The sequence below is a fragment of the Taurulus bubalis genome (assembly GCF_910589615.1).
Source record: "Taurulus bubalis genome assembly, chromosome: 7".
Lineage (NCBI taxonomy): Eukaryota > Metazoa > Chordata > Actinopteri > Perciformes > Cottidae > Taurulus > Taurulus bubalis.
Genome location: NC_136595.1, coordinates 24231349 through 24244404, shown reverse-complemented (window position 1 = coordinate 24244404; position 13056 = coordinate 24231349). Strand labels below are relative to the sequence as shown.

Below are 13056 nucleotides of genomic sequence, written 5' to 3'. Positions count from 1 at the left end.
AGAAAAAAAAATGATTCTCTGATTCCAACTTCCTAAATGTGAATTTTTTTCTTTCATTTTTTTTCCTCCTCTGTGACAATAAACTGAAAATCTTTTATTTGTGGACAAAACAAGACATCTGAAGTCCATTTCATAGACCAAAGACTAATCTGCAATTAAAATATTCTTCATTTGCATCCTTGTTCATGTTTTTGTTTTTTAAGTGCAATGCTACAATGTACACACTAAAAGGTATACAACTTTAAATATACAAATAGCTGACTGGGCTTCATATACTCTCAGGCCAACGATGTGATTTTGACACACTTTTATGCCGCGTTTGTAAACAAGGTCAAGGATACTGGGCTCCATAACGTCCACGTCCCAGCTGCTCCAACATGTCACGTCGTGGCTGCAACGTGAACACGTGCGTGGGAGTATTAAAGAGAAACAATGCTCGCTCACTTGTGCTTGGCTGGAGGAGGGCAGAGCCAGCCCGCTGGCCTCGGACACTGGAAGGGGGCTCTGGTGGTCGCTCACACGGGGGGCCATGTGTGCCCTTCACGGTATACCAAGGCTGTCGGACACTCAGGCACTCATTCAGGAATGGGGGGCAAAAAACACCCACTGGAGGAGGAATGAAAGAAAAATATGGAGGAGCAAAACCAAAACAACAGCCCCGCCATGACGCACTGCCTATGTAACACACAGCCTGGCTTGTAAACAGTGTTGCGTTGCACAAGCTCTCCGCAGCTCAATCCGATTACTTTGCAGCACCCAAATTAATACTATATAACAAGTTATCCAATCAACACTTGTCGTTTTTTCTAAACTAATGTGCGCTGATAAAAACAACAACATGTCAGTGACCACACCTGGATTAAATAAACTGCGAATCAGAGTTGTACAAGTAACAAGCAAGCAGGCACGTGAATGTTATTAAATCTAGATCCTCGTTGAGGATTACATGCCGCGTTTAGTTACCTTCGTTTTTCTGTGTTTTAAAGGCCCCGTGTTTGCAAGTCTGACGCCACTCTGCCCCTGCAGATTCTTGCACACATTTCTCGTTTTGCTCCCCCCCGGAGGCTTTGCTCGCTCAGTCGCGCACTCACAACTTTGCGTGTCCGCCTGCGCGTCTTCCTTCTTCCTTTCCACGTTGCCGTTTGTATCTGAGGACGGTTGTTAAAGACAGCTGCCAAGCGTGTTGTCTATTTGTGGACGACGCGCGGCGAGGAAGTTCTGCCGCTGCCTGGTTCTGCGCACGAGATTATTTGGGCTTTTCGAGGTCTTAAAAGAAAAAAAGAAAAATGGGCCAGTGTTTTGGACTACAATACCCATGATCGAGTCCCGTTGTTCGGAGGAAATCTCGCGAGTTTATCTAAAACATTGGGTTGCCAGTTTTGCTAATATCCGCTTATGCTGTGTCCATAACATTTTGAGTTTCAGAGCAATTTCACCACACACAACTAAGTTAACAATTGCAGGGTTATATTAATTAGTTAACCCCAGTAATGTTCACTGATTCATTTAAAGAATTAAACATTTCCAGTTAAATAAATACATTAGAATTACATAGAATTACTGACTGGACATGAACATTTATAGAGTACTGTTGATGTTAACATCTTCCTTATAGTTAGTTGAGATTCAGCACCCAGAACCCTATTGTGACTAATGTATAGGGAAGCAAAAAAATCATATATTTCTCAATTAAACAGAATTATGTAAGAGTAGTAGGTCCCACAAAATGGAAATTATACACAAATTGCTGCCGCGCTTGAGGGAAATGTGATCAGTTGTATTGTGTTTTTGTGTTTTGTTTTATAAATATACAGGTAGAAAATATTTTATTAAACCGCGTAACAAGTGTTAGTCATCATACTGGAATAAATGTTTACTAAAATAAGTGATGGATTCGGGGGTTTAAACACTCTGGTTGTGGGCGCTACAGGACCGAAACTGGCAACCCGGGAGTCTGGCCATAGCGCTGAAAAACTTGTTGTTGTCGGGGAAAATGGCGTCAAACGTTGAGGCCCCGGAGCGCTGGTACCTCGCCCTTCTCGGCTTTGCGGAGCATTTCCGAACCTCCAGTCCGCCCAAAATCCGGCTCTGTGTGCACTGTCTACAGGCGGTGTTTCAGTTCAAGCCGCCGCAGAGGATCGAGGCCCGGACGCATCTTCAGTTGGGCTCGGTCCTCTACCACCACACCAAGAACAGCGAGCTGGCCCGCAGCCACCTGGAGAAAGCGGTGAGGGACGTTCGATTCAGGAAAGAGCGGGGATGCGGCGGAGTGTAGGCCGCGGGCGGCGGAAAACAGCGAACGGCGGAAATATTGAAGTAGCTGTTAATGCAAGGATGTTGAACGTGGAAAGAAGTTGAAATTTAAGACAGCTTACGCGTTTTTGCTTTCTGGGCGAAATATTTGTCCCGGGCCGGCCGCTTTCGTCCTTTCACTGATGTTAGCCCCCCAAAAAATAAGCCTCTGTATGGGATTATTATTATTGGTTCATAAAGATGGCAATTACCGACAATGTGACGCCGGTAACATTTGCTGTCTCTTGTTTTGCAGTGGTTTATATCTCAACAAGTCCCTCAGTTCGAAGATGTCAAATTTGAAGCTGCCAGCATTTTGTCAGAACTCTTCTGCCAACAGGTAAATTGCGGGTTTTTTGGGTCCCATTTGAAGTAACATAAACATTACTTTCCCACATTCATGCAAATGCCATTGCATTATGGTGTTACTAGCAGGATACGGTATGCATAGTTTGTAAAATGCATTTTTGTTATTTTGTTGATTGATTATTGACTATAGATAAAAAATTTTAATTAATTTTCAGAATCTGGTGGACTCTGCAAAACCCCTCCTGCGCAAGGCCATCCAGATTTCACAACAAACGCCATACTGGCACTGCAGATTGTTGTTCCAGTTGGCGGTATGTATCAGTGCCACAGCAGGAACAGGGGTCACATTGTTGCACTCGCAAAGTCATTTTCATACGCAGGTCCAACATTGTTTTGAGAACACATGTACAACATGCTCGCTCACACTTGTACTTTTTATGTTTTTTAAAATCTGATTATGTATTTTTTGCAAGAGTCCAGACTTTGTGACCACGTAGAGAAAGACAGGAATGTTGTTATTGCTTCTTTCAGCAACTTCATACACTGGAGAAAGACTTGGTGTCAGCATGTGACCTGCTGGGGGTCGGCGCCGAGTACGCCCGAGTGGTTGGGTCGGAATATACAAGGTAAACGTCACCCGATCCTCCTGTTGGCTGCATATTTAAGCATCTTCTTGGTTGGCATTTGACATTTATTTAACTAGGTAGTCCTATTGGGATGAAAACCTCTATTACAAGTGAGTCCTAGTCAAGATGGGGTCAAATAGCAGCATCCAACAATAGATAAACAAAACATGACGTCATACAGTGCTGCACAAGGCAGCATTTTGGTCATCGTACTTATTGAAGGCACTTTAAACTGAAGCCCTTTTGTGCGACCTGAGATTTTAAAAATCTGATCTTGCACATTGAAACGTTGCAGCCTTGTAACCTACGCACAGTGAGGGACGGCCATCCTACCACGAGGTGTACGGTTCGATGATTGGTCTCGAAGCTTAAATGAGTGACATATTTCATGGCTGAGTGATGCAGCAGGTCAAGTTTAGACAAGGTGGAGGGTGTGGCAGACCTGTAAATAAATAGTATCGACAAAAAAGTAAGTGGAAAAAAGGCAAGCAACTAAGTCATTGCTCAAGGCTGTGGAAACAGACTCGCACACACACACACCTGTGTGAATTTGAATTAATTTTTGAGACGTCAATGTAGTGTTTTAAAGTTTAGACTTTTGTCCATCCAGATTCCTCAGTGTTTGTATTTGTCAAATGATTGAATAGAGACACCATTAAGAGTATTAAAGGGAAGGGTTGGAGCCTTTGTCAGCACAGGAAATTCCAGTTAATTACTATTAATCAGAGGCGCACCAAAGCAAAAATATTTATAGACCAAGGAGGAGTAGGAGTAGTTTGTCAGTCTCAATCTGGCAGCTGCACCTTCACTGATCCACTCCCCTTTGGTTTGGATGTTTATATGGAGGGTTTGCCGTCTTAAGGGCTGTTTCAAACAATGTTAATGGACATGGAAATTGGACAATAAAACTCTTAACAGCACTCCTGCTCCGTGGCTGACATCTCAGTCCCAGTGTCCCTTTACAGAAGCACCAGAGCCCCAGGATACAGGGAAAGCCTTTTGGATTTATAAAATGATGCATCTTAATCCTATCAAAGTTCTGTTTAGCTGCTTTTGCCAATGTCATTTTTTCCCCACGTTTTCAAATCACTTCATACCACTGCAAAGAAAATGTGCTGGACACGGATCAACCAGTTCTGAGTTCTTGCTGACGCTGAAGCATCCTCTGCTACCAAAACAACTGGCGCAAAGTGCTTATAGATATATGCAATATTGATTGTGAGAACTCGCTGGTGGATTAAAAAAAAGCTGACTGAGTGTTTTTTTTGTTGCTTTTTTTTAGGGCACTGTTTCTCCTCAGTAAAGGAATGGTGAGTCATCTGCTCTACTTGACATTTTTTAATGCTATTTGTACCGGTGCACCATGACAGTATAAACAAGGATTCCTCTTGCCAACACCAAACGTACCTTCTAAATCTTTTTTTTTTGTATCCCTAGTTGCTGCTAATGGAGAGGAAGCTTGGGGAGGTGCATCCTCTGCTCACGCTGTGCGGAACTATTGTAGAAAACTGGCAGGGAAACCCCATCCAGAAGGAGTCCCTGAGGGTCTTCTTCCTGGTCCTACAGGTCACACACTACCTGGATGCGGGACAGGTGGGAAAACCAAGTCTGGTGAAGTAATAGAAGTGGGACAGGAAATGAACATCAGCATGTATACGTTGATATCATAGACGGGTTAGAGGCGATGCGTCTATTTCGATGTCTTGTTGCCTCAAACTGCTTGAAGCCGAGACGGGGTATATATCGTTTTGCTGTCGTGTCCGACCAGGTGAAGAGTGTGAAGCCGTGTCTGAAGCAGCTGCAGCAGTGCATCCAGACCATTTCGACACTCCACGACGATGAGATTCTGCCCAGCAACCCGGCTGACCTCTTCCACTGGCTGCCCAAGGAGCACATGTGTGTCCTCGTCTATTTGGTAATGCCACGTCTCTTTCTCCCAATCCTGGGAGTGTTTCTTCTTCTGAATGTCATTTTAGTTAAGTTGCATCGATTGACGGGGCCTCAGGTCAAATAGAAACGCCCAGTTGTCAAGTGATCATCGCTCATGTGTGCAAAATCTCTTTCCAGTCAAATTATTATGTGCCACCCGTACGGACACATGCCGTCTGTAGTTCTTCGGCGTGAGTGAAAAAGAGATCACGTCTCTATCACCTGCAAGTCGAGGAGAAACGCCCTTAAAAACAAGGTTTTAATAGACTGTGGTGTTTTTTTTATTTTTTTATTTTTTTTATGAACATACAATTTAATTTTTTTTTTTTTTATGAAAGAAAAGTTACAAACATGTTATGTATGCAGACTATTATAGTTCTTGGAAAGAGAGAAAATGGGCAAAAATCAGAATTGACTTTTTAAGAAATCTGAATTGGCCAAGAACCTTTCAGTCGGTGCATCTCTAGTTTGTAGTCGAACTGAGTGACTCTTAGATTGTCGTCAAGCATCCACCACACAACAAGAACAAGAGTTTTCAGAAAACACTTCCTGGACGTGTCACTGAATTTATTTACCGCTTAGTGCTTTTATCCTCTTATAGAATGCACACTATTCTGGTGCTGAGCCCGCTGAGAGGTTGGAAGTCCTACTAAACCCTACTTACCACACGAGCCAGAGTGCATTTAGAAAGAACGACGAAGAGGATGAGACCGAGACACATTGATTATTCATTTAGGTTTGCCTTTTAAGACTCATCTTACAGGGTTCTTACGCTCATGGAAAACCTGAAAAAGTCATGGAATTTTAAAATAGTTATTTCCAGGCCTGTAAAAGTCCTTGAAAAAAATTAAAGTCATGTAAATGTGTTATATTCATGTGTTCATGACGTTCATTTACGCTCAGTTTTACATAATTAATGTGCTTTAAAAAGAAAGACACTCAAAATATAAGCAGGCATACATACAGGCATCTATATAAATGTTTATTCTTTTAATCAAACTATTGTCTCGTTCATTTCTGCCATTTAAGGTTTACTGTATGCTTTGGAATTCTCATTGTTAGTTTAAAAAAAACATTTTATCACTTTTTCATGAATACACTGAGATTTTACTAAATGTTTGAGCATGGAAATTTGGTTTAAAGTCAAAATGTGTATGAACCCTGATCTTATAACTTTGTAATCCAAAGAAAACCAATAACAACTATTGACGCGGTTGTTATCCTTCTAGATAGCTTGACGCAACTGCAGCGGGACAACATGCACGTACAACCTTTTTAGGAAGTGGTTCACGTTGCCTAATGACGACGACTCCTTGTCATGTTACAGGTGACGGTCATGCACTCCATGCAGGCGGGCTACCTGGAGAAAGCTCAGAAGTACACAGATAAGGCTCTTATGCAACTAGAGAAACTAAAAAGTGAGTCCCCCAACATGTCGCTGTGCTTCTCTAAAACACATTTACTGTGCTGTTTAAACTTCAAAACACATTTTTCCACCACTTGGTTGTGAATGAGTTGTAATGTTTATCTCCACGTGTCAGTGTTGGACTGCAGCCCCATCCTCTCAACCTTTCAAGTCATTCTACTGGAGCACATCATCATGTGTCGGCTCGTCACGGGCCACAAGGCCACTGCGCTGCAAGAGGTACGTCGCTTCTGTCGTGTTCCGTGTGTGTGTGTGTGTGTGTGTGTGTGTGGAAAAGATCCGGTCCAGCAGCTTGATTTTCTTGGCATTGTCACAAGAAGGAAACGTTCTGTTCTGTTCTTGTCTGTCCAGATCTCTCAGGTGTGCCAGCTGTGCCAACAGTCCCCCAGGTTATTCACCAACCACGCTGCTCAGCTTCACACACTATTAGTGAGTATTTGACAACCAAAACACACTTCAGCATTTGTGTGTGTGTGTGTGTGTGTGTGTGTGTGTGTGTGTGTGTGTGTGTGTGTCTCGGTTACTATTGCAAGGCAAGAAAAAAAAAGTTTCAGATCAAATGCTAGTAAAATAACTTCAGAATGTCCACTGAAAACATACGGGACATTGTCAGTGGTAAAACATGTTGGTCTTTTTTATTTTTAAGTTTTAATTAAACTATTGTTATTTTTTATTCATCCCTCATTTATATTGGAAGATTTCAAGTATAAAAAAAACTTGTTTAAAATACTGTTACTTAGAAGAAAAAAAGAGTCCTATAAATTTTGCAGGAGAGACATTTTGTTTTTATTGAATTTTGTGAACTTGCGAAATCTTCCATAAGAAATAAACAGCAGGTATACATTCCAGAAGAGCTTCTCTTATTTCAGAAGGACACATTAACATTTTTCGATACTACGATATCCCTGTGTTACAAATGGACGTCTGTAATGGCCGATCTGTTCCTCTCGTCATATCTCAGGGTCTGTACTGCATCTCGGTGAACTGTATGGATAACGCAGAGGCACAGTTCACCACAGCTTTGCGGGTGAGTACGCGACGAATTCCTCTCTCAGATAGCAACAGTCGCAAGTTCTTTCCTCTCTTTTAGTCGCCTCATTTCCTCTACTCTGCACTGCGGCGCCTGCCCTCTCTTATCTCAAAGATGTTGTGTTTCAGCTCACCACGCACCAGGAGCTGTGGACGTACATCGTAACCAACTTGGCCAGTGTCTACATAAGGGAAGGGAACCGACACCAGGAGGTCAGTGAAGTAATAACGGGTCACTTCTTTAAACTATAACAATGTTCTGCAATAAATCGCTCCAACAACAAAATAAGAAGAGGTTTGGTAAATCATGTTTGGGATGTGGAAACCTCCGTGTCATTACTTAGTTTGTCCACCAGAGAGCGCAGATGAGTCGATTCTTCCACTCTAAAATGCCTTCCTGAGCACATTACTATGAAGTGATCCTTGTCTTCTTTAGTTAGCGGCTTATAGTTATACACGCACACTGTTATTTTTAAATAAAGGAAACACGAGTAGAGACAAACCTTTTTTAATAATAACTAATAGATGCACTTTTAGGGCGCTTTCACAACAAACAAACGCTGGTTCATTGCTTGATTAGGACGGTTTGTTTGGGCTGGTATGGAAGCGTGGGTCTCATCAGTTTCCATGCAGACACTAGTTTGTTTTATAGTGTAAAAGCAGTAAAAAAAAGCACAATTTTTTTGGCGATATGATTTCATAAGATAAACTACCAATAAATGCATCTGCTGCTTTGGGAAATCTGTTCAAGATACTATCTTATGATTGATCTATAGGAGGCCATGTATAAGCTCACACGAGCCGTTGAAATGTCCGTTTGTATCCGAGTCACTGTACTTCATCAGTGCATTAACTCCATTAAAAGGAGTCTGTGTTCTCCCTGACTTTTCACACTGTGTATGCTGAATAAATGAATAACCAGTAACACGGATACACACGTCGGAAACATTAAAGTACAGCAGTACGGCGCCGGTCCCGATGATGCAGGCTGACGATCGTTAAAAAGTGTCCAATCAGTCATGCTTACTCCTCTTGGTTCGTTTGCGTAAAGCCAGAACTTGAATGCAACGATGTCAGGTGAGAAAGTATAAATCTATTCCCTGTTTCTCTTCTTCAGTTGTACAGCCTCCTAGAGAGAATAAACCCAGACCATAACTTCCCAGTAAGGTAAGAGGCATAAGGTTTTTACAGTTTGTGTATATTTGTGTATATATAACACAGCACAATTCATTAAAGCAATGCATTTTGTTGAAACTGGTTCAGATTATTAAACATGTCTTTGCTTTGGGATTCAGCTCTCATTGCCTCCGTGCTGCCGCCTTCTACATCAGAGGACTCCTGTCCTTCTTTCAAGGACGCTACAACGAGGCCAAGTATGTCGGATCTTAAATTGCTAAATGCAATCGCACACATTCGCCCGGCATCTGCACATTTTTATATATAAATATAAATGTATACACCTTGTTTGTCCTGCAGACGCTTCCTAAGGGAAACCCTGAAGATGTCTAATGCTGAGGATCTGAACAGGCTGACCGCCTGCTCCCTGGTTCTGCTCGGCCACATCTTCTACGTGCTGGGCAACCACCGAGTAAGACTCATGAAACATGGCGGATCTGACCAATGCTCGCACACACCTTGCTTTTTTTTTTTTTTTTTTAATTATTATTATTAGAACATTTCTCATCTGTTCTTGTTCACCCCAATAATGTTCCATGAGCAGCTAGGGCAGTTGCAAAGAAACCATATACAGATTTATGAAAGTCTGCACAAACCATTTATATAATAAATCACAATGAACGTCCCGAATCCATGCCTCATATCCTGCCTCATTAGCTCCTACAATTAACCTACAATTAACTTTAATGTGGCATTTAATGGTGAAAATGTATACGCACATAAATCGGCTTGTTCTTTAGCCGCAGACTTTAGTTCTTTTTCTTTTTATTGCATATGTAAGGTGACCAAGCAAAACATATTTTATTTAAAGCTACTAGATATAGATCTCAAAATCTACTGACAGAAACGCTGAAATACCGTAGTTATAGCGATACACTTTTAATGTTAGAAATTGTTTAAAACAATGTACGGTAATTGCATTTTCATGCCAAAACATACGACAACAAATGTGTTCCCCTACAGTAGCTCATCTGAAGCAACAATTTAATATCTTGAGGGGATTATTTATAATTTTTTGTGCATGAATTATTAATTGGCTGATGTTTTATGCCCATGAGTGATCCAAATGCATCCTTTTTTTTTTTTTTTCACGTGAGCAGCATCGGCTTATTTGCATAGCGGCCATTTTGACCCGCCATTGCCTTGATTATGGTTTAATTCTATCGAGTGCGTTGCGGTCGTTCCAGTGAGTCATGACACACGACTCCGGGGCCGCAGTGACCGTTATTATCTGTGCTCCCCCTGCAGTGACACGGCAAAATGGCCGCCGTGAAACGGGCCTTTTAATAAATGAGGATCGCCGGCTCGTGGTTTCCGGCCATCTTGATTTCTAAAAACCAAATGTTTTCTCTTTTAGGAAAGCAACAACATGGTGGTACCCGCCATGCAGCTGGCCAGCAAGATCCCCGACATGTCCGTTCAGCTCTGGTCTTCGGCGCTGTTGAAAGGTACAAAATGACCTGTTTTTCTTTTACATAAAACATGAGTTATGTTCTTTAGATTTTTCTACTTTTTTCGAAATCTCTGTCCTTGAGAAGCAAAGCGGTGGTTGACTGAAGGTGCTGTGCTTGCAGACTTGAACAAGGCCCTTGGGAACACCATGGACGCCCACGAAGCGGCCCAGATGCACCAGAACTTCTCCCAGCAGCTGCTGCAGGACCACATCGCCGCCTGCAGCCTCCCCGAGCACAACCTCATCAGTGTACGTGAAGAGCGTCAGCGCCACGCGGCATGGCGCTTCATTAGCGCCTCTCGCGTGGGCGGGTTTTAAAAAATACCCATACCTTGAATTAGATTCCGATACCACGGCTTTTTCTGATGCTTTGTGGGAATGAAAAGCTCGTAGTTTAATTACTAGAACAACTCTTCAGTGTTCAGCTCATTTCTCTCCGATATGTAAAATTGATTATGTAAACATTCTCTTTTCTTGAAATGACAGATCATTATTTTAAAAGAGATATTTGTTATTTTAGATTAGATATTCCTTTATTAGTCTTACAGCAACAAACGGGGTAAAGTGCACATGCATGAACGCTTTCATTGGGAAAGCGACTCGTGTTCAACCCATTTAAACACTCATTCTACCGCCGCACCAATTTCTGTTCTCATATTTAACACTTTATTGGTTTCTTTGATAATTATTTGGAAAAGTAACTGCTGAATATGTAGTCACTTTTTGACAACCTCCTTGACCTCTCTTCATATCAGCATAATTAGATCCACAGTGCTTTCTCGAAATATGTGAAATTGACACTTTTTTTTTAAAAATGTTCTACTAAATAACAGTTAATTATGTAGATATTATAATAAAATCAAAAGATATTAGTTTGGCTGGTGCCTGATGCCCCCTTTCTCCGTTACCCAGCACTTCGTTTCTCTTGTATCGATGTTCTGCGGCGCTGAGATTGATTGATTGATTGATTGATTGATTGATTTTTTTATTTTTTTTTCCTCTCCGTCTGTTTCTCCAGTGGACCGACGGCCCGCCTCCGGTCCAGATCCAAGCCCAGAACGGCCCGACCACCAGCCTCGCCAGCCTGCTATGAGAAACCCCCCCGTCTGTCTCTCACGTGGCCGAAGCCGGTACATTACCCCAAGCGACAGATTGATGCCGAACAACCTGCCGTCAGACCGCCCTAGCCGAGATTTGAGAGGATTTTTAAACAGGTCGCAGAGTTCAGGCCTTCACTTTATTAGTTTCTCGAGATTGCTTCCTGATTGTCTATCACTTCTTTAAATGGTTGTAAAGCAATTGCAACTACTGTCGTGCATGTATTTCACACCTTCTGATGGCATGGATGCAGGGCAGGGGTCGGACTCTGGACGAGAGTAGCGAAGGACACATAGCGACGTATAAAAGAGCTTCTTCGGCTCGGATGTAGAGAACCCCTTCTCTACGGTTGCCAGGTTTCTCTTCCATTGGTTGGAGATAAAGGGGAGGGCAGAAAAGAAATGTAGAAGAAATTAATTTATTCATGTTGATATTTTTGTATCTGTTGGTAAATATTTTACATCTTGCCTTTTTTTGTATGGATCCTGTTTTTGTTTTTGTTTTTTTTCATGCATGGAAGTTACTGATGCGGACTCCCTGTACACTAGTTTGGGTTGCTTACACAATAAATTCTTGGTTAATTTTTTTTTTTTTTTTTTTTTTTTTGCACAAAATCCATATTCGAAAGGATAGAGACATCTTGTAATATATTTTCACACATTAATCAGTTGAAAAATTCCACGTTACAACTTGGCAGCGTACATTGTATTGGGACGAAATGTTTCTCTGACGAGTGGCGTTTAAATACTTGTGGGTTTTTATATCATTTGGTGGCTGCGAGGTTTGCCACGTACCCTTTGAAAGCAACACAACTGATGTATTTTTCCATAATATATGAATTCCCTGCCGACGTTTTCATTTTTACAAATCAGTTTTCGACTTTTGGAGCTTACGGTAACCTTCAGATATTCAAAAAAAGCAAATTTATTTTTATTTTGTTATATTATCATTTGTCTTGATAGTTCTACTAAAAGGTTTCTTTACAGTATGTTTGTATAGATTTGCCACTCGTTGAACCTTTATTGTACAGTGACATTTTATAAAGGCAATTTAGTAAAGTGTGATATGTATTTTTAGCTATCCTGTGTAGAAATCTCAATGCTTGGTATTTAAGGCACTCTGTAAGGACACAGTTTAAGCTTGAGTACTAGCCATATTCTATCCAATGCCTATGTTTTTAATGCTTACATTGTTTTCAATAATTTTCCAATAAAAATATGATTGAAAAATTGTAATGTACTGATTTTAATATCACGGTTGTCGACATTAGGCCTTGTTTTTTAAGCGACTTTAATGTGTGTGTGCTAATTGCTTAATAATCATGTTTAGTGGAGACAAACTGGTGAAAAGTGAGTTAGTGGTGATCATGTTATTTAAGTTACCTGTAGGTAGTGCTATAGCTTTCAAATGTATGTATATGCATGCAATTGTCCTGATAATGCAATTCATTTTATTTTGTATCGTCCAAAATCACAAATTTGCACCAGAGGGCTTAACAATTTGGACACATCTGACATCCTCTGTCCCGGGACCCTCACATTGGTACAGGACCCCCTCCCCCCCACACACACACAAAAAAAGAAGAATCCTTAGGGAGAGCAACAAAAGATGGATCCTCTCAGGATGGACCGCCAGCCCGAACTATAAGTGTTATGAGGGAGGAAAGTCTTAAGTCTACTGTTAAATGTGGTGACTGTGCACTCGCTCACAGTGTAGTT

General features: G+C 41.5%; 2 protein-coding genes across 2 annotated transcripts in view; one reads left to right on the top strand and one right to left on the bottom strand.

Annotated features, from left to right (window-relative positions):
- The window catches only part of LOC306739400 (mitochondrial coenzyme A transporter SLC25A42-like), a 6748-nt gene extending 5545 nt beyond the window's left edge, over positions 1-1203 (bottom strand). The window contains exons 1-2 of the mRNA XM_079221409.1: positions 964-1203; positions 445-606 (exon numbers count right to left, since the gene is read on the bottom strand). Coding sequence (XP_079077535.1) covers positions 445-531 — 87 coding nt within the window. The 5' untranslated portion in view covers positions 532-606; positions 964-1203. The remainder of the gene's footprint in view (positions 1-444; positions 607-963) is intronic.
- Positions 1204-1993: 790 nt separating this feature from the next.
- Positions 1994-12557, top strand: mau2 (MAU2 sister chromatid cohesion factor; the record flags this gene model as incomplete). The annotated part of the gene is made up of 18 exons (XM_079220405.1): positions 1994-2227; positions 2549-2632; positions 2817-2912; positions 3133-3227; positions 4510-4537; positions 4665-4820; positions 4996-5142; positions 6484-6574; positions 6698-6801; positions 6934-7011; positions 7544-7609; positions 7741-7827; positions 8729-8778; positions 8907-8984; positions 9088-9199; positions 10145-10235; positions 10362-10489; positions 11259-12557. The coding sequence occupies 18 exons, from the start codon at positions 1994-1996 to the stop codon at positions 11331-11333; spliced, it is 1800 nt and encodes a 599-aa protein (XP_079076531.1). The 3' UTR covers positions 11334-12557.
- Between the last annotated feature and the right edge of the window lie 499 nt (positions 12558-13056).